General features: G+C 37.2%; 1 protein-coding gene across 10 annotated transcripts in view; it reads left to right on the top strand.

Annotated features, from left to right (window-relative positions):
- NFIB (nuclear factor I B) overlaps positions 1–25,135 on the top strand; it is a 462,184-nt gene that overhangs the window by 418,101 nt on the left and 18,948 nt on the right. For 3 of the 10 annotated variants that reach the window (XM_040481251.1, XM_040481253.1, XM_040481254.1), the window contains exons 7-11: positions 22–156; positions 4,078–4,262; positions 8,905–9,070; positions 12,524–12,606; positions 23,045–23,133. In XM_040481251.1, coding sequence (XP_040337185.1) covers positions 22–156; positions 4,078–4,262; positions 8,905–9,070; positions 12,524–12,606; positions 23,045–23,133 — 658 coding nt within the window. Of the gene's footprint in view, positions 1–21; positions 157–4,077; positions 4,263–8,904; positions 9,071–12,523; positions 12,607–23,044; positions 23,134–25,135 lie in introns of those variants that run through there. The other 7 variants (XM_040481252.1, XM_040481255.1, XM_040481256.1 and 4 more) reach the window with 7 other exon arrangements.

Genomic DNA, 25,135 nt, shown 5'->3' with positions numbered 1-25,135 from the left:
GTTTTCCCTCTTCCTTTGCAGATATGTCTTCTCCGACTACTATGAAGAAGCCTGAAAAGCCACTGTTCAGCTCTACATCTCCACAGGATTCTTCCCCAAGATTGAGCACTTTCCCCCAGCACCATCATCCCGGAATACCTGGAGTTGCACACAGTGGTGAGGAGTTTCAAGCATAGAGGAGAAGCCTCCCTCTTGTTTGCAGAGCTCACTCTCAGGGATGGGGCAAGAGTTACAGTTCTAACTGGCGTGACCACATTTTCTCAACCAAAAGAGGGAGGGCCATGATCCTATCAAATAGTTTTTTCTTATCAGTATATGAGAAAAGATTTTCAAATAATTCCGTTACGTAACATTTATGTGTGTATTTTTAATTGCCTTTATTGGCGAGATTATAGTCGCAAAAAATTGGGAGATGTGGGATACATAGTTATCTTAACAATAGCTTTCAGATTGGCCCCCGTTCTATTTGACCGAAGAAAGATGGGATTTGAAGTATGTTGCTGAGTTCAGAGTATTTCCAGAGACATTAAGATCTACAGACACTATTTCCATAAATGTTATTTTCTATATAAAAATCAATATTTAGCTACTTATTTAGGAGTAAAATTAATCAGAAAAATAAAAGAGCTATTTTCCTGGGACATTTTTTTTTTTATGTGCACCAATATTTCCTATAGACTGGTACACTTGATCTTATGTCCATTATCTTAATTTACATAGGAAAAAGAATACAATATTTCACCTTTGTACTTTAAAAAAAACTAAATCCCCTTTCAGAAGTTAAAAATCAGATATAATTAATAAGCAATACTGTATACTTTCTACCTATCTATTATTATGGAGCCCTAGAAAGGAGTATACTGAATTTTTGGTGGGGAAGGTTCTGTATATAAATGTGTTTATAGCAATACTCTTATTACTTTTAATTTAGAGATAGGTGATTACTTATCCTTCAAACAAATTGAGTCTGGTTTTTAAACCTTTATTCAAAGGTTACAGCTTCAGGCATAAAAACGTCCTTAGCTTTGTTCTGTGTGTGTTGATACGTATTATTGCTATACAGTGCTTTACAGGTGCATGGCCTTCCTTGTTATCACTAAGAAAATTATAAAATTAAGAAAGGAATATACAAATCAAATGTGATGAAAAAAAATTATATTTATATTGTTTGTGCTGCTATGATAGGTGAAAAAAAATCAGTAACTATTCATGGATCTGTAATGCTCCAATATTAGGAGCAAAATTAGTTTCGTCAAATTATCCATTTATTATGACACCTGACTAAAATAATCATATTTCTATCATTTGGAAAACATTAAATAGTACATTTTTATATACTGAACCATGAGAAACCTAGATAAGCTTTCCAGCTTGGTCCTTCTCCAGATATTTATTCAAGATGTAATGTGCTAAGGCCTATGGTAGGCACCTTGGTCATGAGTGTTTCTGTCTTTAAAGAGCTCATGGGACAGTAGGGAGACGAGGGGACCAGATCAGGTAGGCATCAAATCTGAACAGGACTAGACATTTGCCAAAGGATTAGATACCTGGAAGTGATGTGTTCTTAACTCAAGTTTAAAGAGGGACTTCACTATGAGAAGGAAGAACCAGCCAAGAGGAAGGTTGTTTCAGACAGAGTGAACAGCAGGTATCAGTGTCACAGAAGTCATTGCAGCAAGAAACTGCCGTATATCCCAGAATCCAAAAGTATCTTAACGTGGCCTACCAGGAGAGAGTCGCCAGAGATGAGTCCCAAAAAGTGAGCCAAGACAGGTTCCTGCAGCACCCGAAGACCATATAAACCTGTGAAGTCGTTGGGCAATTATTCTGGAAGCAGTAGGGAGCCAGTGAAAGATTTTTAGCAGGGGAGTTACGTGCTTAAAATGGTATTTAAAAAAATTCATTCATATGAGACCATTAAGGATGTATTGGAAGGAGCAAGACTGGGGGAAAGAGGACAATTGTGAAGGCTTTCCAATAACGTAGACTAGAAATACATCTACATACATGTATGCATGTATGAATTCTTTCATAATGAAGGGAAGTGTTTTCTGCCTTGTGTTTTGCTTTGCCTTTCCTAAAGGACGAGAATGACTTTTACTGACATGAAGTAGCCATTTTTACTTTCAGGTTGAAAATGTTATTTTCTACCTAGCTTGTATCAAGCCAGTTACCAGTTAGGCGAGCACAATACCAGGGAGCTCAGAGATTTGAGGCCTGATTTGAGAGGTGCCAGTCTCACTGAACAAAGAGCTCTTCCCAAACTACTGGTGCCGTATTGATCTCGAAGCTCAGAGGACCCAAGATGGAGCTACATATGTATCCTTCAAGGGCTTGTGTATAGACACAGGTGAAGACCATGGTTAGACTGAGCCGAGATTAAGAACACTTCAACACCAGATAAAAAAGATGCCCAATTCAACTTATGTGTTCGCATTTCCTTAAATTATACTTTCATATGTGCATACTCCTTAGAGTGATATTTCAAGAAGGAGTTTCGTTTAAAGAAATATGTCATTGTTCTCTGAAATGCATCCCTTCGATGGAGGATGCACAGACTTCAGTGTGTGGAAAGATTACATGAGGCCCTTGTTTAAATCGTATTTTCTAGTGTCTTACCCCTGGAGGGCTTCATCCAGTAGGTCTGTGGTTAAGCCCAGGAATCTGCATTGTAAGAATAATACAGGGGATTCTCAGCTGTCCCTGGACATTCAGGGAACAAAATTGTGACCATAAAATTGAACTTATGACTCTTCTCCACACATTCTTAATTTCTTGTATTTTCTGAAAAAAAATTTATTTGGAGAAGATAAGTAATATCCCTTTAAAAGTACAGTATATATATATATATACATATATATATATATACACACACACACATAATTACAAAGTTGGAGATAAGTCTTTCCAGATGATTTTCATTAATAGGTCATGGAAAGAATTTATTTTTCATATTGTTTGCTAAGTTGTCTCATAAAACACTAAACATTTATCATATGTAATTTCCTATGATTTGGATCAAAATATTAAATAGAAACAGACATTTAATCTTCACTTCTACATATACTCGTTGGTACTCTTAAATTGTACTCATGTGGTTATTTTCCTCAACGTTATAGAGATAATGATCATGCAATTATATTCTTTCCTCATTTTTCAAACTTAAGAATTATATTTTAAAATCTAAACAATAAATTGTGGTCATACTGATGTTGAAAAATTACAGTACAATTAAACATCGTCTACATTGCATATGTTTTACATATTATTTCCCTTTATAAAATATGCGATTTATTGGTAAGTTAACGTGCCTATATGAAAGTTTAAACTCACATTTCTGTGGGTTATATCTTAATCTTGGTCTTATCTTAATAATGGTCTTGGTCTTATCTTAATAATGTCTTTTAAGCTATATGTAATAAAAGTTAGAGTAGGAAGAAGAATACTTATAGAATAGAGCCCTTTTGGTTTTGAAAGGAACATTTTCATTAGGAGAAAGCATTACCAGACCCTGTGTTCAGATGTTCATAAGCATTTATACAATGATCAGGTACTTATTCAGGACATTATTGCTTACTAATTATTGGCTTCTCTTTTAACCAACCACCTGCCAGGATGTATAGGGAAGATATTTATTTAGAATTGGAGTACACCTCTGTTTTGAATTCTGATAGTCTGTGGGTGCCCCTGCCCTTTAATTAATGCTGTGAGTTGATCTGAACTTAAGACCCAAAGACTTTCTGATCAAAGATCGTATTCTGGATGGGAAATAACTTTGCTTTAAGACATGTTTCATGAAGCACTGGCTTTACCTATAAAACGGAAACTTCCTCGTCTCCTCATTCTTAGATCTAGAAAGCAAGATTGCTGGTCCCCTAGAGGGGGGTAGGGTCTGCGTGTTCTCGGTGCGGGTGTGGAGCGTAGAGCGAAAGACTCGCTGTCTCCGCAGGAGAGTTTGGGTAGATGGTGGGGGAAAAGGGAAGAGCTGGAGTGGCGCAGTCTCACAGGGTTCTCAGGGTCGGGTGGAGCGGTGGGCATCACAGCTGACGTCCGTCTCCCCTTTTCTATCTTCTACAGTCATCTCAACTCGAACTCCACCTCCACCCTCACCGTTGCCATTTCCAACACAAGCTATTCTTCCTCCAGCCCCATCGAGCTACTTTTCTCATCCAACAATCAGATATCCTCCCCACCTGAATCCTCAGGATACTCTGAAGAACTATGTACCTTCTTATGACCCATCCAGTCCGCAAACCAGCCAGGTAAAAATGAGAGAGAAAATAAGCGTAGAGCCTAAGGGAGATGGAACAGGTCTGACTCTAAGACGTGAAGCTTACTCAGACACTATGTCTGGCAGAACATCAAGCTTTTGAAATCCATCTTCAGGAAGTGTCTTGGTGACTCAATAAGTTTTTATTTAAAGGTGGCTGAATGACAGGTAGGAAGTGTATTGCCCCAAAGGGGCACATTCATGAAGGTGTTTTTGGTTTGATGTTTTTGAATTTTCATTGACTGCAAAGAAAGTTGATGCAGAAAGTGAGCGCATTGACAAAAAAGCTCTGAGCTGGAGTTCACACCTCTGGAATACCTGCTTTAACACAGAGACAAAGTGCTTATTTCAGGCAGGGGCGAGGTATGCGCTAAAATAAACACACACAAAAGAACTTACAGTTGTATTTATAGACCAACTATTAGGTATTAAAATAAGCTTTGGTAACGTAAATCTTTTTAGTGTTTGACGACTACTTGAATATTCTTTGCACAGACATGACTACATTTAATAATCAGGGACATTGCCAGAAGTGTCTTTTTTTCTTTCCTTCTTTCTTCCTTCCTTTCTTTCTTTCTTCCTTCCTTCCTTTCATTCTTTGTTTCTTTCTTCTTTCTTTCTTTCTTTCTTTCTTTCTTTCTTTCTTTCTTTCTGTTTCTTTCTTTCTTTCTTTCTCTTTCTTTCTCTCTCTTTCTGTCTTTCTTTCTTCTTTCTTTCTTTCTCTTTCTTTCTCTCTCTTTCTGTCTTTCTTCTTTCTTTCTTTCTCTTTCTTTCTCTCTCTTTCTGTCTTTCTTCTTTCTTTCTTTCTTTCTTTCTTTCTTTCTTTCTTTCTCTGTTTCTTTCTTTGTCTTTCTTTCTTTCTTTCTTTCTTTCTAACATTGTGCGGTGGTTTTAGGGACTTGTATTGTGTAAGTGTAGTGACTCACGTGCCTTTCTCACTCCCTAAACATGTGGCTTCTTCTATGGAGAGGTCACTTCATAGGGATTTGATATAAGAGGATTTTTCATTATCAAATAGACAGTCTTTGTGCCAGAGTCGGCACAAATCATAATATCCGGAAGCCGTACTGTAGTTTTGACCTTATGGTCTGGTATTTGGCATTGCTGTTTTCCCTCCAAGACTCCTGCCCACTCCTTATTATGCCTTTTAATGCGCTGAGAGATTGTCATAAACATTCTGTCATTAATGCTGTTCAGTTACTAGAATGCCAGTAAATAGTATGTGCATATTAATTTAGAATTCACAAAGAAAAGATCTGGAAAAATCATGTTTGTCGTGATTGTTAAAATGAAGGAAAATGGTCTTTTCTGAATGTTTTATTTTGAATAACGACATAGCCAGCACCATTCTGGTTACTTAAAAAGTTACCTGTGCTTGTAGTTCTGTTGACTCATAATACTAAAGCAAACACACCGTTCTTGAGTTTTGAATTTGTAATTAAGCCATTTGTATTTTAGAAGAAAATGTCCAAATGGTATAGCACTTTTAATGACTCTAATAATAATTACTAAGTAAAACAGTAAATCTTAATATATCAGTTTAGAAATAAAATTTGCTGTCAGATCGTGGATTCAAGAGTCTCAGTTCCATAGAGCATTTTGCTAGACTCAGCTGGGAACAGTGCACACAAGGTCTGATTTTAATTTGTGTAGAATTTCCATGAATAACAAAGTCTAATTAAGACATCCATTAAAAGTCCTTAACGTTAATTCAGTGTGGAAAATCTTAGAGTTCCATTGGATTTTTTTTTTAACTGATGTCTTAATTAGGCACTGTTAGGGGAAAAATTATGCAAATTAAAATCAGGCCCTTAGTGTTACGCATTTCTTTAATTATTCAGTGCTTGTTTTAGGTATATTTCCATTTCTTTATAAGTTAAGAGGGCATATTAGGTGATAATCTGCCTATATTGTTCTGTTTTTCTTCCTATTTTTAAGGTAAAGATCTAGCTTCTAAGAGAAGCATCTTACTTTCATCTCAATTTAAAAAAAGAAAAATTTCCCTCTGAGGATTTTATGTAATAGGAGCAACATCGTACTATGTAGGGTAATCCTTTCCTAATGCCGCTCAACTTCATCTTCAAATGAGATGTCTCTCTTTTCCTATCTGTGGTATGAAAGTTCATCTAACGGCCTTAAAAGAGACGCTTTATAGTAGTATAGCTTCATCTGTTTGAACCAGTGGAAGACCAAAAAAGGAATAACCCCTCCTATTCTGACTCTGAATTCCAGAAGAGTTGTCTGTATTGGCTTGGGACTTGTCACTTTTGTCGTTTTTAAATGAGTGAAACGTCTGTTGGTTCATGTCGATTCCATTCCAGTAGACAAAGCTTGCAGGATCGGCGAGGTAATAGCACATCACGTGCAGCATTTTCTTGACATTACTGTCATTCTTCCATCCCGTGTTCTCAGGTAGGTCCCAGCAAACTGTTTGGGGTACACAGAATATGGACACGCTCTTTACTACCGCATGTACCACGAGTGATAGAGAGAGACCTTTCTTCTTTCTTGAGGCAGATACTCAAAACAGTCTTTTTGCAATGTGTTCAGAGAACCGGAAGTTGATGGTCTGCTTTAAAAGAAAATGACTTTTTTCCCCTTGAAAGGATAAATGTGTCTTTCTAGTAAATTACCGAATTGTTTCCATGGGCACCTCATACCTGCTTTGATTTTTAACTCCAACTCAAAAACCAGTTAAGTTGCCTTTCAAAAGAGGATTCTTGATACTTACCTGTTTAGCCCTAAAAATGGGGGGCGGTGGGGAAATGAAGACTCATTCACCTGTAGTTTCACTCTTCCTTTTGAAATATCCTGTGGCCCTGCGCTGATTTTGATTGTTAAGTCTGGCAACTGAGAGGCCTTGTCCTCCCCACAGCAATTTGGAGATTAATTACATCGCTGGTGCACCGATTTGAGTGAGACAGTCATGCTACTCAATGGATTATTTTAAATAAAATTAGTTTAAAGATAGAACTCCCTCATAAACTCTCTTGTAGGTTTCCGTGGGGGAGACGCTGGTCAATTTTCCTGACATAAAGTTAAATACTTAAAATTACTCATGATGCATAGTCAGGATATTCAAGAAGTCCATTATTCTTTTTTTTTTTTTTTTTTCCCAACGTTTATTCATTTTGGGGACAGAGAGAGACAGAGCATGAACGGGGGAGGGGCAGAGAGAGAGGGAGACACAGAATCGGAAACAGGCTCCAGGCTCCGAGCCATCAGCCCAGAGCCCGACGCGGGGCTCGAACCCACGGACCGCGAGATCGTGACCTGGCTGAAGTCGGACGCTTGACCGACTGCGCCACCCAGGCGCCCCAAGAAGTCCATTATTCTTTACAGAATAAATAATGTGGCCTCCGAGGAACCTAACCAAAGACTTCGCGCATGTCTCTCATTGACTGTGTTTAAGTGTTATTAGCTGTTCATCTTTTTATCTAAAGAAACGTCTTCTGGTGATTTCTGTGCAGGGAATTAAATAACTATTCCGTTCATTGCACTGTTTACCTTTAACACAGAGAGCCGAAATATTTGTGGAGAATACTCTCATGGCAAATTGTTAGGTACCTCATGCAGTGGAGAATTCCAACATGGGTGTAATCAAGGATAGCATGCTCTGTCTAGAAAAATACATTCCAGTATTTTTTTTTCAAACAGTGTACCCTTAGGATTTTGTCTCCTTACCATGGATACTGTTTTCTTACCCGAGGCTAACACTCAGATATTCATGTCTTTTCTATCATCGCCCCGGGGGATTTTCTTAGCTGATTCCCACAAAAGTCAACAATAATGTTTTGCGTAACTCTCCATGCCCAGCAAGGGAGGAGTAACTTAGGTAACAAAGTATATTTGATTGATCTCTGTTTTCCTTCAGCACATTTTAATTGACTTTGGAAATCTTTCATTTGTAGTTGTGAGGTCAGACCTAGTCCATCATTTTATATCGTGTGGATCTGAAGTTTTAAATGCTTGAAATATCATTCTATCTGCCTGTATGGGTCAATCGTCAAAAGTTAAGTGGAGATCCTAGAGCCTAAATTGCTTGGTGTGTGTGTCCAAGCGTACTTGTGTGTGACGGAGAGCTAGAGTTTTTGAATGCCGAAGATGGGCTTTGACTATAAATAATGGAAACTATTGAGTTGGATGTGTTTGATCTCCTAGATATCCTTGTCTTGCTTGGGTCAGTGATAGCATCCTTAGGTGAAAATCGCGTGCTGAAAGCCAAAACTGACTGACCGCGGAAAACGAACGGCAGAGAAGAAGAAGGCACGGTTCAAATTCTCACTAGCTCAGGAATTATTTACACTCCAGTCTTGGGCTAAGCGTGTAAGTCTCCACCTGAGTCTTGCCCGTGCTACTGAATGAAAGGATCAGTTCCGCCTGGCTCTCAGGCGTGTTGTAAAGATGAATTAACCCGTACGAAGTGTTTTGAAGGTGAAACTTCCTTTTAAATGCTGCTGCTTCTTTTTACTACTAACCATTGGTTGGTCTCTCTGACTCCGACTTGGGAAGGCGTGTGGTGGTTAACAGCAAGTGTACCGGGTCCGTGTGGCCAAGGGTGCTGAGTGGAAGTTGTTGGACAAGATGACTGCCTTTTGGATTGTTTCACCCGCCATTCTGTTTTTGTTTTGTAGCCTAACAGCAGTGGTCAAGTAGTAGGGAAAGTGCCTGGCCATTTCACACCTGTCTTGGCACCCTCTCCCCATCCCAGTGCAGTGCGACCTGTGACCCTGACCATGACAGATACTAAACCCATCACTACATCCACTGAAGGTGAGGCAGCTTCACCTACAGCAACCAGTAAGTATTTCTGTAGGAAATGAGAAATGTCCATCAAAGGCACCGTTGGATGTCTGATCCAAGGTGGAAAACACGGCAACTTTTCAGACCAGATGGAGATTTCTCATTTATGTGGAACTAGCAGGCATGTATGTGGCCTGGCTCTCACAAGCTCTCTCTTATCAAATTTCAGGCAGTCCATCCTATTTGAAAAGGGAGAAGCTCATTTGTTGAATAAACAGTTGTCAGAAAAATAATAAGTCATGCCTGCTCGTTCGAGGTATACATCGAAAATACACTGAATAACATAACTCAGTGTACAAGGTTTTTATGGCACCCAGAGAGATTAGATAATTGTTACTTATTGGAACATTCCTATAGAAATCAATGCCCTTCACACGGCAGTCTGAATCAGGGCCTCTGTAAAATAATTGCCCGTTTACGTCGCTATAGGCTATGTCATTGCAAGAACAAAACAAAACAAAACAAAACAAAACAAAACAAAACACAGTTACAACATGTTGGATGCAGATAACATTTTAAAGTTGAGTATTAGGCACACATAAGCCAATTGCACTTTCATTATGTACGGCCATTTTTTGGTTTGTTTGTTTTTTTTTTTCATTTTTGTTTTTGTTTTTTGTTTTCGTTTTTGCCTATCATGGTACATCGGGTACTGTGATTTTGAACGTGGCCATAACATTTTAAATGTCAGAGATTTATCCAGTGAACTTACATCGAACCTACCAATAAACCAAATGATTCCTTTGCTTCTTCATATCGAATACTCATAAATACACAAGAAATTATCGCGCAGTTTTTCAATTGGCTTCATTCAAACTACAGGCTCCCTGGGACTGGAATTGGCATGTACTGATTGGTCAAGTGGAAGAGATAAAGCTCCAGTCAGGAGGAATTAGCAGACTCCTCATCAATTATGCATTATATACCTGAAATTCAGAGGTCCCATTTTCTTTCCTAGGGCAAAAAAAAAAAAAAAAAAAAAAAAATTGAAAACCTCTGGAAATGTCTAAGTAAAATTACAGAACTACAGAGGCACCCCTGGCTCTTCCTTTTCTCAGGCTTTGGAAAGATGCTTTCTTCTTGTTTTTTTTTTTTTTCTTTCTTTCTTTTTTTTCTTTGCTTTTTTTTTTTTTTTTTTTTTTTTGCGGCTTCTGAAAACCTAGAAAGGGACCCTACAAGAGAAATGGACAATACTTTGAGTGTACAATGAATTCAGCATTTCTTTCTCAAAATTCATGAGGCCCCATAGCCTAATCAGTCCATGCAGGCTTGCAATTCCCATCCATAATCTTTATTGTTTGTAATTGGTTTGTTGGTAGAGGGTCCTACACTAGGGAACACTTCCCTGAATGCACAGATGGGTGAAATCCAGTCAAGGAGGACTAAGAATGCTTTTGCTCCAAAGGTTAGCTGTGCACATTACGGCCACTGAAATACGACATCCAGATTTTATTTTATTTTGTACTTATTTTATTTTTCTTATGAAATTTATCGTCAAATTGGTTTCCATACAACACCCAGTGCTTACCCCAACAGGCGCCCTCCTCGGTGCTCATCAGCCCACTTGCCCCTCACAATCCAGATTTTAAAAGTGGATGCATTGGCATCTTTGAGCAAACAAAAGTCAGCAATTTAAATAAAAGCAAATGAAAACCAGAAGATGTTTTTGAAAAGCATTGGAAAGACTATCACGGGATAAATGATCCAAACCGAGTTCCAGAAACTTCATTTACCTAATCTTATAGGGATATTAATAGAGGACCTTCAAGGGAAGATCAGACCCCAAGGATCACAGCTCACCATGGGAGTGCTATTAGCCTGCTTGCTAATGAATTGTTCTTATACTCACCTGTAGGTTGATCAAAAGGGATCTGATTTGACTCATAAAATTACAAAATATTCAGAAGGTTGGTTGTATAAAGATGGCTGTATCAGCTTATTTCCCACTCCCACATAAAAGAAATCTAGTGAGTTGTTTTTCTGTCCTATAAACAGACTTGTAGCTCCAGCTCCTGAGACAACACTGATCATGAGAAATTGGTCATTGAACTGATAAGTCAGTGAAATTAAAGAAAACACATAGATGAAGGAAACCTCCTTCTCATGGTTGAAAAGAAGGAATATCGCTTTCTGAGCCTCTATGAGGCTCTTCTCCAGCTGTCCATGCTTTGCGCTGAATGCCAGAGGCCTGGTCATCAAGTAGGGCCACTGGCCGCTTATGGCTGCCCTTGTATGGGCCCTTTATTCAGGAGCAATTAAAGCCGAATTGTGAGCATCTTCACTCTTCTAAAAAGTTGACCTAAAAAAGCTTCAGTGGATCAAATTCTGCAACCCTTCAAATGGACATGGCGGAATTAATATATTTGGCTTAAAAGAAAAAAGCCTTTTTAAAATTCATGTCTGGATTTTTCATTAATCTGATGGTGTTCGGCCAAACATTTTAGCTTTCTTCAGACCTATAAATGTAACATAAATGGCGAAAATATACTTCTTCTGTTTATTCCAGCATGAGGCAGTGGGGTTGCTTAGTGCTGGAAAGTCCTTTCCTTGTGAAAAGAAACAAAAATCTTTAGGAATAGGGAGTTGTTTTCTTTGGAAAATTCACTTTGTACCAAAAAGCACCTGTACCAAAAGTACTTGCAAGGTGAGATCAAAATAATTTAAGGAATATTCCCCACATGTACTTAACGCCTGGTGGCCAAGTATCTAAAAGATGTCACCACTCCCTCCCTGGGCCAATCACAAGAAATTGTCCCTTTGCGCTTATGAAAAAGAAAGAATTTTTTTTCAAAAACATTTCTCTCACACTTAAGGTCATTTTCACATTAACTGAAGTTCTGACCTGATTCACTCTCTGTGCTATCATAAATATAGGCTTCTCCTTCATGTTAGTAGTATTAGATTTTCTCTTTAGCAAGACGTTGTTCATTCGGTATCATCAAGCCCATCTGCTTACATCCCATTATTACAAGCTTTCACTCTTTCCCGACAGACTTTCAGTCTGCTTTTACGTTTAGAATCGCAGACCCTCATCGATTATTCCATTGTTAGGCGGCTAATATCTGGTGAAACAGTACAAGTAGGAAAAGGGCCCTGCTACAGAGCCAGCCCTTGGTACTCCCGTGGGACTATAACTGGAGCACGTTAGTGTGAGACACCCACTGCCAAAGGTCAGATGTGGTTTACTGGATAGATTTCTGGGGAGGGGGAAAAATGAACTGATTTGAGGTCAACTGCCCCTTCTTTTATGTATCGCTTGGTGTTCACTCAGACAAAAGAATAGAAAAATAGCGAGCCTTTATTTTATTTTATTTTATTTTATTTTATTTTATTTATTTGTTTTATTTTTTTGGTTGCAAATCCCGCCTCTCTGGGTTTCTTTTACATGGACAGGGTGTTCATTCTGATAGTTCACAATTTTTATGTTTGTTTTTGTTCTTCCTTAATCAGCCTACACAGCCTCAGGCACATCTCAAGCCAATCGATATGTGGGACTAAGCCCAAGAGACCCATCCTTCCTACATCAGCAACAGGTGGGCAAGTTTCACCCAGGTGTGATGGTGTAGCCACGCTTCCGCATTGGTGCTCTCTCCATGCTGCCTCTCAGATCTGGACTCAGAACGGGGCTCCCGGGGGCTTCTGGGAAAGAAACTGATCATTTCATTTTCCAGAATATTTTCTCATTTATCCTTTGTTTCTTGCCTCTCTAAACAGGGTTTCTCAAATTGGCTCAAGACTTTTTTCCACCTCTGTGGCCTAGATCGATAACATCCATGAGTAACCAGGGTCTCGGCCAGGGGATTTTTCCCAGTCTTATTGGCTGTTGAGAACTTACTAGCCTATAGTTTCCAAAGGCAAAAATTGAAAACTGATTTAAAAGCCCATTAGAGTAGAAGCAGGACACAATTTGTGTTTTTGAGCTCTTTCATAGTTTCCAGATGTTTTACTCCTCATTTTGGACTTTTAGTCCAAGAGGATGAGTTATGAAGCTAAAACCTCGGGTGACACATCATTCCTATTTTAATAGGCTTAAATTGGCTTACTGATTTCAGATGTGATAAAACACTTTTTTGTTGTTCTGCTTTCTTACATCATTTATGTTTCAAGTAGCATTTTAAATTTCACATCTCATTAATGCTGTAAATTTAATGCAAATGAAGTGTTTACCCAAACTGTGAAAATATACAGCCAGGATTAATGGTGGCTTCTAAACAAATTAGCCACAGTCAAAGGCACGGAACATACCAATACAGAAATCCCATGATTCTAGTTACAGGACGACAGAAATAACTCTAAACACTTTGGAATTCAGATATATTTTATGATGCATATGTTCGCTGCTCTCAAGTTCTGATAGCAGAGCAGTTTGAAATTAACAGTGTGCAAAATATTAAGTAGGGAAACATAGGCTATCGTGAATAAGAAGGAGCTGGTGTAAGCTTACCTGCTCTTCGTTCATAGGTTGTAGGTGCATTTGTCTGTGTCGTTAAGCAGGTAGTAAGCCTCACCAGGGCCTCTTGCCTGCTTCCTTTTGTTCCGGACGTGCCCACCTAGCTTGTGCTCTCTCTTAGCTGTGCTTCATGCGAAATTCCCAAGTCCTGCCCAGTTGTGGACCAAGGTAGCAGACCACATATATCAAAGGTCACCACCTGCGGAGTTCAGAGAAAATCACAAAGATGATAGCTTACTCAAGATACTTGACATCGCGCCAGATTTTTAAAAAGCAAAACCAAACAAAAGAGTGAGAACTAACTGAAAACATCTGTACACAGTTATGATAAATAATAATTAGTGGTTTTGCCAGCCATTGGCTTTTCAACATAATTCTCTGGAATGTTGCTTTTTTTTCACCTCTAAAATTGCTATAATATGAAATGTGTTATAATTACTATAATATGGTTCTATTTGACAAATGTGTATGTTCACTGTATTTATTAAAAAAAACATGTAGGATTTATAGGTTTAGAAACTTGTTCTTTTCAAAATCATTCCACATATTTTCAGAAATATCTTCATCATGGGATTTGCATTATTCTTTATGACACATCTCTACTTTCCAGTTAATTTTTAATTCATAGAAACATGCCTCCTTTAGCCCCAAACACATTTAGACTATATCCAATTCCACGTATTTAGAAGCAATCTTCCCATCCCGCTGTGCCAACCTGTGGCAGCTTTAATTTCTTTTATTTACCACAGATGACTAACTTTAGAGGCTCAGGTAATTATGGTCACAAAAGTCCATCATGTAAAATTTACTTTGTCTTTCGCATATCCGAGGATGAATCGAGAACACTTGGCAGGCATCGGGAAGGTATGAGTCTTAATGTAGATGGAGATCTGGGCACATTTTAATTGAAAATACATATATGCGAGTTCCAGAACTACCAACTTTTGTTATTAAAGACCACCATTTCTTATTTAAGTGGGCAATGTCAAGTGAAGACCTCTTACAATAGAAATATGATTTGTTTGGTCAAATGCGGTTGATATTTATGGAACGTACGATGTGTATAGATCCTCGGAAGAAAAAAAAAAAACTATAGAAGGGTCAGAGCTAAAAATGAAATGTTCAATTCTAGTTAGAATCTGCATTTACCATGCAGACGAATAATTTGTCCTGTAGATGATGAAAGGGTGCTACTTTTTGACATGAAGAAGCCCAATATGGCAAATTTACAATGAGCTACAGTTTTGAGGCATGCGGAAAATGAATGTATATGCATCTCATACTATCCACGAATATTACTCAAGTAAGGTTCCAGTTAAGAGATTATTACTTTTCTGCTTTTAAATTTTGAAAGAATCACTGAGATGAAGTTTTAGGCTTACTATCCAGGAACAGAGGGACAGAAATACTTTAAATGACTTCAGTAGAGTAAAGGTTATGCTTTCCTACAGCAGAAATGAGATTGATTTACTGTGTCCTTTCATTACTTTACAAAGATTTAAAAGAGACCACTCTTGTAGCAGCAGGTTCTAAATGCATTTGGTTTAAAGCACTCAATGATGAATGAAAAGGAAAATCAAGGGGTACATGAAATAAAGGTAATCAATCATTTTATATTAGCTAGGAGAAATTCAAAATTAGAAAGGCAATGGATTTAGTCTGAGAGAGTTCTTTTAAACATTCCCCATAGCCTTTAATATACATGACCCCTTAAGAATAAATATTGTCACCAGGTACATTCTTCAGTTTATTGGCGGCCTCTTTATAAAGATTTATCCTTTTAGGTTATGAAAAGTATTGATGTGCATTGTGCAATGCTATTTTTTTCTCAGAAAAGAACTTTAATATAGCCTACATAAATTAGGGTTAACAATAAATTTAAGATTGTTGAATAATTTTGACTATCTTATAAATAATCTCTCCACAAAATGACAATAAAGGAGACCTTTCAATGTGGTCATTTCAAGCACACAGGGATACTGGCATTCTTAAATTGAGATGGCAAATATTAAAATTAACTCAATATTCCACTGGTAAGAGTAATACATCCATATTGGCAAATCTGAATACTAGCAGCATAAAAGCATATACTTTTATACCCATTAACTTGGTACACATACAGCTGTTGTTAGTAATACTATATCTCAGTGCTCCTTAAAATGGTTATTACTGATTAATGTCGGTTGCTAACTGCCTTGAAATACTCGTGTTTTTTTTTTCTGACACGAGAATTTCACCTATCATTGTAAATATGATATCTCATTTGAATCCAAAAAATAATCCGTAATCATGAAGACTATTTCAAAAAGATTCACGTAAACGAGTTGATCATTTGCCCTGACAAACAATCCTCTAATTATAATCATCAGCTCATGCCAGCTGATCAGGACTTGAATTTTTCCTTTATCTCCTAACATAATCCTGTGTCTCGCGTTGTTCAGGGTCTGGAACTAGACTGTCTTTGGGATGACTGGCTTCGTTCCTGCGTTCACTGTTGGCTTGGGGAGGTCTTAAAAGCAGACATCAACTGGAGCTTCATTTTTCTTTCACTTTTCTATGGGAAGGTGGCGTGGTGGCTTGAGGAACCCCTGGGTCCTGCTTTGGCAAACTGAACTCTTTGGTCTTTCCTGAGAAATGTCTTTTTAAGATTTGGACCTTTTTCAGAAGTGTCAAGGATCTCCACGCTGACTTAACTTCACAGAAGCTTAGTAAAATGCAGTGTTTCTCTTCCTCGTACTGCGAACACACTGTGCACGTTCCCTGTGATAGGCAGCGAGGGGACCCACATGTCCCAAGTTTTGTAGCTGAGAGAATGGGGACTACATGGCAGAGCGTTGGACTTCCCAGAAATTATTTTATAATCCACGCTAACAATTTTAGTAGGAATGGCGAACAGGAGACGGCTTGCTCGAATTAGCACCAATACCTTATCTGGTCAACCTCATGATGAATTTGCTAAAATTGTAGGCCTCCTTTCTTTGCTCTTATTGGAAGTTGCGTGATAAAAGAGGGTCTAGTCAACTTGATTGTCACCATTGTGTTTGAGTGCAAGGTTATAATAAAAATATGAACCTTCCCTGTTACACGTTAGTACAACATCTAAAAAAAATCTCACCGCAAGTGGGAAATAAAAGTTTGTAGCTAAGAAGCTTCTTGTTCAGAAATAAAAGATTACTAATCGAACCAGGTATTGAAAAGCATATGAACCTTTGGTGCAGATTTGAGGTTTTTGATGCCATAAGTGGGAGGTCACTTTTGCCTTCCGAAAGGGAGACGACAACGTCACACAAGCTCTAGTTTATAAGATGTAAGACTTATTTTTCATAGTCTCAAAATTATAATCTTCTGATTATATGTACACTCCTTATCATCAGAGCTCATGAATGAATGGCCTGATCAGCTCAGGTCCCTGCATTATGTGCACAACTGCATGGGTTTTATCGGTGCCTGAGCTTCAGCATGTTACATCTCTTGCATGACCACTTAATGCTATCATTTCCATTTCAATCACTGGGCTACCTTATATCAAAATGTTTTCGACACTTTCCCTGGTATAATTTTGAAACTGGAACTTGGAAGTGCTTTTCCTTACGCTGAAAATTTCCCTGGCACCAAATGGCCTTCCTAAGAAATTGCCTCTGTAGGAATTTTTTTTTTTTTAATTAAGATATTAATTGAAATTTCTTTGCAACGTTTGTCCTGGCAAATGGCAAAGCCAAAGCTAGGTACCTTGAGACCACTGGAAAGGTAGTCTTTTATTAGAGGCAAGCAATTGAAAGGACACCAGCAGACTATCAACAAACTTTTCAATAAAGTCAGGAAGCAGGCTATCAACACTTGTGGCTGTTCTTATTGTGTCTGTTATCATAATTGACAGCTTGACGTAAAACGCTATCACATGACTTCTGGGTAGGTATGTAAATGGATAAGAGGTCACTCTTCACATATGCTAGCTGGAAAGGAAACACATTTAAAGGAAGTTTCAGTCAAAATAACGGCTATGCAAATGTTTAGCCTTTTGGCTAGTTCTTATGCTTTTAAAAAAACTTCCCGTGGTCTGCTTTATCATGCCTTCATTTATTTATTCACTCACTTTCAGTATTTATCAAATTCTAGATAAACTAATTAATGTAAAAATAAAATTATGTTTACCGTAGCCTTACATTTCGATCAACAAAATCACAAGGGAAAAATTATCTTGTCCTCTGAAAATATTTACTTTAAAAGATCCAAGTTGAATCAAGGAAGTAGAGGAGATTCTAAAGGTTATAATTATAGCCATTTTAGCCTTAAATATTCTTGGTGGGGTGGGGGGCACATGAAGCATAGGGTAGGAAAAGAACAGTGGTAAGCAAATCAGTATCTTTGGTGAGAACCAGGGATTAGGAGTCCGGAGGTTTGGTTTTAGTGTTGACACAAAGAGGGCATGTCTGATCTTGGACGAGTCCATAAACTTGACTGTCCTGTATCTTTATCTTGGAAAGGAAAATGAAGGGGTTGAACTTCACAATCTCTGAGTTCCCTTGAAACCTTACATTTTACAAGTTAAACTAGTCTCCATGTGAAAAAAAAAAAAAAAAACCTCTTCATTTGCTAATACTTAGGATTTATGGTCAGTTATGTTTATGTAGTTCATGGGCTATGCATACCCATTTAATGTAATTCTACTGCGCTAGCTAAATTAAGTATCAAGAAGCATGGGTTCCAGAAATTGACATTAGAAGTAACTTTAAGGTACCAGGATGATCTTGAATCTCTCTCTTTTTTTTTTAAATGTGTTATATGTTTTACATATAACAATTTTATTCTGAAAGTTCTGCCTGTTCATTTAGAGGCCATTTTATTTTCTCCATGGTGAGTAATTAATAAAAGCAATAAAATAAAACTCTGTTAATCTGAGAGTTAGAGGACAGTTTGAACATTGGATTGTTTATCTTTTAAGCGTCCCCTCAAAAGCACCTTTACCCCCAAAAATCTGTTTCCTTGAGGCTATCTGTAGAAATGAAAACAAAAACAAAACAAAACAAAAAAACCCCTAAGAACGTAGAACACACCTTTCAAGATATTCCCTTGAGGGTCACTGTAAACTTAAAAAAAAAAAAAGTGAGAAGGTAAATTTGCCTGTGTTGATTATTCTGTTTACAGTTTAATGGTTTATTGGTTCAACTGAGAGCTGTTGTCATCATGAGGGACTGTTAGTACATCGGCCTGTTTGCTGAGTCTAGCAAAATAGAACATTTTGCTTACCTTCTTTCTTTCGTTCCCAAAGCTAATTGCTAAGCATTTAACAAAAGCCCCTGTTAATAACAATGGAGGGCCCTCATTTGAATAAACAAAATCTTAACTCTGAAATCACAAGCAATATTGATTCTTTATAGTTGTCAGCTACCTATGACTAATGTGGGTACAGCGTAGGAAAGGATAATGACCCAACTCTTAGGTGTGTGTGGTTTTTTTTTTTTTTTCTTATGTAGATTTTTGAGGGAAACTGCTTGAACCCATCCTTGTAGGCAAGGAACAAGATTCTCATTCCAGAGTCTTGATAGAATGCCATTCTAAGAACATAGGCAGGAAAACTTGACCTTCACTTCTTCCTTACTTGTTACTTAGGTAACCCTTTACTCATAGCTTTCCTGGAGGACCATCTTACTTCCTTACTGCAGCTTCTGCTTGCTCTTGGAATTCTGGGCATAATTGTTTTTTTTTTTGTTTTTTTTTAAATTTTTTTTTCCAACGTTTTTTATTTATTTTTGGGACAGAGAGAGACAGAGCATGAACGGGGGAGGGGCAGAGAGAGAGGGAGACACAGAATCGGAAACAGGCTCCAGGCTCCGAGCCATCCGCCCAGAGCCCGACGCGGGGCTCGAACTCACGGACCGCGAGATCGTGACCTGGCTGAAGTCGGAGGCTTAACCGACGGCGCCACCCAGGCGCCCCTGGGCATAATTGTTTTAATGTAAACTTTACCTCAGTTTTCTAGACAGTCTAATTTCATATTGATAGATGCATAAAATTAAAGGATTAAAATTATTTATGGGAGTGTGCATTTCTATAAGGATATGCATATGCTCAGGTCTGTTAAAGACTATAATGTTACAAAAATAGGAATTGCTCTCCACCTCCATTCAAACACACAGCTCTTACAGACTAAATATTTGAACTAATCTGTACCTAGTGTTTTCTATTTGATTACTATTGGAGGAAACAAGTAATTTCCTTTTTTTTTTTTTGACGAAAATACTGGGAGAAACCATTACAGTGTTATTGAAGCCTATGTACTACTTGAAATTAAAGTCTTCAAATTTAATTTAAAGAGAATTGATAGCTACATTATATAACAGTGACTCTTTCACATGACAGAAATTGAGGAATCATCACCCCAACCTCAAATAACACCATCCCCTGTTATTTTAAATTTATTTATTTATTTATTTATTTATTTTTAAATTTTTTTTTTCAACGTTTATTCATTTTTGGGACAGAGAGAGACAGAGCATGAACGGGCGAGGGGCAGAGAGAGAGGGAGACACAGAATCGGAAACAGGCTCCAGGCTCTGAGCCATCAGCCCAGAGCCCGACGCGGGGCTCGAACTCACGGACCGCGAGATCGTGACCTGGTTGAAGTCGGACGCTTAACCGACTGCGCCACCCAGGCGCCCCGAATTTATTTAGAACATAATGTAACGAGTTTTTGCTGTTGGGAATAGTGACTTATACTAAGAACATTTAACATGCCCCCAAAAGAAGCGTAATACACCTAGTGTTAACTTTTTATCCCCGAGATTCTATTCAAAATTTGCTGAGTCAGAACTATCTTCCTCAAACAAAGAGTCTTAGTAATTGATCTTCTTAGGGATAAGAGTGAAGAGTGATTTCTAGTTTAATTATTCAGTTGTTTCCCCTGCCACACCATCACCTTTAAAATTAAAATTTCACTTCGTCAGGAAGTTCATTAATTCAAAGATGCTTTATGCAAAAGAAGGTTAATTAATAAATTAAAAAAACATAAAGAGTGAGGGTCTTGCTTAAGTGACCTGCTTTAAGTAATTTATAACACATAAGCGTGTATAAACAGGTCTCCTCAGAAATTTTTGGAAATGTTGATAATGCTACCCCACAATCTAAAGAACTAAATAAATCTAATTTATATTTTTCGTTCTCAGTAACCGAGAGGAAATTAATTTAATACTAATTAATATCCTGCCAATTTTTTTGGCATCTAAATTATTGCTAATTCCTATGTCGTCTAGTGATTGTTTTGTATGTATTTCATCATATTTTCTGTTTTGAAAAAAAATTAACCCTATTGAATTTATCTTATGTATGGATGAAAGTAAATAGCTATGGTCAGGTTTAACCCCTTTGGGACTACTCTTAGGAAAGAAAAGCCCCCAAATACATTGATTTTTAAGTGTTACAAATGTGGCCAAAGATAGCCCACTTGACAATTGTTAGGATGGTAAACAAACAAATAAACAAAACATTAGCAACGCGAACAAAAAAGTAAGCAGTTTACAAACACATCCTTCCAAAGAGACACAGTGTTCCTGTCATTGTTTGTGAGACAAGTCAGTTAATCAGTGAGTAATATTTAGGTTCTCCTGGCGTCATAAAAGCATCTTTTTCTGAAGAGTTCTGCAATCTAAGCTGCGAGCCCCACAGAAACTCACCTGAAGTTAGCAGAATTATCATGAGCTCTGCCTGAATATACTCCTCCATTCTTGAGAATGTTTAATTGACTAAAAACTAGGAATTTCACTGACTAGAGTAGAATCAATAAGTGGTCCCTACGGTAATCTTGACACAAAGTCAAGGGTTTTTTTTTTTTGTTTTTTGTTTTTTAGCTGTTTTTAGATCTTTTTCATAGTACTGTTTTAAGAAAATGCATTTTGAAAGAGACAATAGGCTTACTGTTACTGTAAAAAAACAGATTACCCCATCACACTGCATTTCTGATTAGATGATTCATGTTGAGCACTTAAAAAAAAAATCTTGCCATAAAGTTTGTTATCTGTTTGGTTTTAAGACTAATCAAGCATACATTTTCTCTATTATGCAAGTATTATGGTCCATTTTAAGAATATTTTTCATTCTAATTTAATTTCTTTACTGGTTTATGGCTCCTTTATGAGTACATTGTGAGAACAATCCACACATCCTATCAATCTGTTTACCTGGCCATCTATCTACCGACCAACCTACCTACCTACCTACCTACTTATCTGAGGGAAATTTTTTCAGTTCTTTATAAAATTGCTTTCACCTAAAATATCAATATAATGAAAACATGTGTTTTGGAAATTTTAGATGGTATATTTGGAGACTCATAGATCTGTAGAAAAGGGTGCAAAACGGTTATTCTAAAACTCCAGAATCACTATTACTCACAATGTGTAGAAACTCATTGGTCTAACAGGAACAGTAAAGGCTCTTAATAGCCATTTTTTTAAGCCATAGCATTATCAGAAAGGATTACAATAATTTATCAGGAGTTTAAAGACACTTTGGCTGCAATCATCACCTTGTAGAAATCCTCACTGAAACACAGCAAACAAGGTGCAGTGGGTTGCTCTGAATAAGACATCTTTTCAGTGCAAGATGCAGTTAATTCACAGCAAGGCTATCTAACGATAAAAACCATGATTTTCTAGTGGGGTTTCCCCCCCGGCCAAAGCCAGATAAGTTTACTTTCATAGGCATACAAATAAGCAATATATCTTTTCAATAAATCTGCTAGCACCGTAGGGCAGCTGTGAACCAAACAGAGCTGGATAGGGTTACTCGAACCCTCTTCCGAAGGGCAGAGCTGATGATTCCAAGATCTGGGAAGAATTTGTTTCAGCTTGTACTCAGTGCATTCCTGGCTCTATTCAGATGTGGTAAAGTATTTTAAATGCCATTACTCTGAGTTTAAAATCAAAGTAGAAATCCTCATCAACTCCTTCTAAACAGTGCCACTTTGACTGCAGCAAAATTAGGAAACATCTAGAAGGGAATACCTTGATGCTTCTAAACATAAGCTAGGGAGAATGTATAAGGTGGGACCTTTACTCCTCTAAACTGCATGTCTTCTGTGTTTTGCAAACTGCATGCTTAAAGTTATTGATTATTTTACTCAGTGCGGATTATTTGGTATGTTGCATAAAAAAAGCTTTTTTTTTTGTTCTCTTCCTAAAATATATCTCTCTATTGAATATTAACGTTTGCTTTTATTTCAGCTCAATTTGTACTCTAATAATGGCTAATTGTTATGTTCTAAGCATCGTTTCTCTTGTATGCTTTAATTAATAGAGTGGCCTATTGCAGTAGAGTTTTCTAAAAAGAGTGTCTAGGAATTTTGCTTTGCAGAGTAAGGTTTTCTTTTGCTTTTGTTTTTGTTTTTGTTTTTGTTTTCCTTTAAGCTGCCTCTTGGGAAAGTAAGGTTAATGCCATGTACAGTACTGGTTTGCATGTATTCATTTAAATACTAAAAACTGTAGAACTGCTCGATCCATATCTGACTGCTAGGTTTCAATTGACAGCTGAGGATTTGTGACTGGACCATGAATCAAAACGGCAGGCATTTATACCCCAGTACCAGTGAGGATACATTGGGAATTACTTGGCAAAGGTAACATTTTAATTATTTCCAACCCTACACTTACACCTAAAAGTTACATGAGCTATAGTGTTTGTTTTTAACCAGCTTTACAGAAAATATATGTTAAACATGTAGTTGTCTGGGCTATCCCACCACTCTTTCCCTACTGTCCTCCTGTATTTCTTTTGTCAATGCAACTTCAGATTAATTTGGGACTATAGCATCTGCTCGCTGATCATTGTAATTTCCAACTGCTGTCAAATGTTTTCAACAATTTATAATTTGGGGAGGGGGCGGGGAGAAGATTTGACACTTCACCTTTCAGGACCTAAAAAAAAAATGAAATCATAGTTTTAGGGAAGATTCCTCAGCTATTTGAGGTCTAATAAAGCATTGGGTTTTTCACATTATGGGTTCTTCTCATTTCAGCTCTTTCCTCTACTGCTAACTTTAAACCATTTTACTATTCAGTTATTCCCCTGTTGGAGGGAAAAAGCTAGAAGAAAATTTCCAAATTAGTTGACTTCACTGTTATCAGCGGCGTTCGTTAATGTTGGAGTCAGACGATTGTTGAAATCAACAGCTAAAGAAGGAATTTGGTTTAAATGAAGTTTTTAACCTCTGTTCATTGATGTGAATGGTTGAGAACTGTTGGCTGAGGAAATGATCCTAAAACTAGTTTCATCTTCAAAACTAGTTTTGATACTATCTCGTGTATTGGTTTTGGAAGGTAGTGCTGAGTCAGCTTCTTATGTATTATGTTAATAAAGAACGAATTGTGTCAAATTGGCAAATTAAATAATTAAAATTCATGGTATAATCATGTGCAATAAGAGATAAAAATTCCTAGAAGAGCATGAGGGAATCCCACAAGGAGTTCACCAAATGCAGAGCCAACATAATTTTCCAACACTGCTATGAGTCTGATGCTGTATTGTAAAAGTACATACTCAAAAATCAGCTGTAAGTGGACTGCCGAACTCCATTTCACGTGATAGAAGCTGCTGAAAAGGAGAATCTAAAAGAATGGAATTAACAGAATGTCCACCTTTCCTCTGGTGAAAACCGAGACAGCTAGTTGGATTCAGCTTTTAAAACTTCATGAGTTTTTATTAATGCATTTCCTAAAATGAATACGATATGACTTTTCCTCTTCTTAAAGATTGGTATACATCCACTTTAGAAGGTAATCATTTTTACATATTTTCATTTTTTTCCCCCAAGAAGCTTATATAATCCCTCCATTTGGAAAAAAAAATACAATATATACTTATAAAAAAGAAATTAAGCACAAGGAGAACATGTTGTTTAAATAGTCTTAAGAAGAATATGAATTAAATCCCATGAAAATGTCTTATTTAAATAGTCTTAATTGGTTTTAAATTAATTTAATCGGATTTGATAACACCGTGTTTGGATTTAATTTTATTAAATAACTTTCTCATAGTCCATTTTCTCCATGTCAGTGAGCATAAAAACCAGGTCTGTGTGCAAATGTTACCGTATTTAGAAGAATTGCAAGTCAGGTGGAGTGTACTCGTGTTTTGAAATGTGGCTATACCTGTGGGAACCTCTAAATCTATGATTACTGATTGACATTTACTGATCTAAAATCATGTACTTTATAAAGTACATGAAAGCCAAATAAAGGTATCAGTTATTGGTTATTTGACATATAACTGCACCGGGTTCCTAGTAATGTTTTGAATCAAAAATTGACATCCCAGAAAAGGAGAAGGTGAGTGGACAATGAATCACCCTATGTATCAGAGTGGATTCATACGATGACTAAACCCAGCTTAGGAGACCACTGTTCATGTTACAGAACCCCTTCTTGTTGCAAAATTGGTGTGGTAATCAGCTTCAAGTTATAAGAAGTCAGAAAGAAATTTAGAATTCATTTTGTTAAGATTTTTTCTTCCCCCCTCAAAGATAGTATTTTTTTTTTTTTTTTTTTTTTTTGGTTAATTGATAATGATATATAGACTGGCTTTAATCCTTCAAAGAGCTTTAAAAAGGTAGCTTTCGGCTT

Source organism: Herpailurus yagouaroundi, unplaced genomic scaffold (assembly GCF_014898765.1).
Source record: "Herpailurus yagouaroundi ecotype Mexico unplaced genomic scaffold, PumYag 160, whole genome shotgun sequence".
Taxonomy (NCBI): Eukaryota; Metazoa; Chordata; class Mammalia; order Carnivora; family Felidae; genus Herpailurus; species Herpailurus yagouaroundi.
Note: the sequence above shows the minus strand (reverse complement) of the source record. Positions and strands in the feature narration are given on the sequence as shown.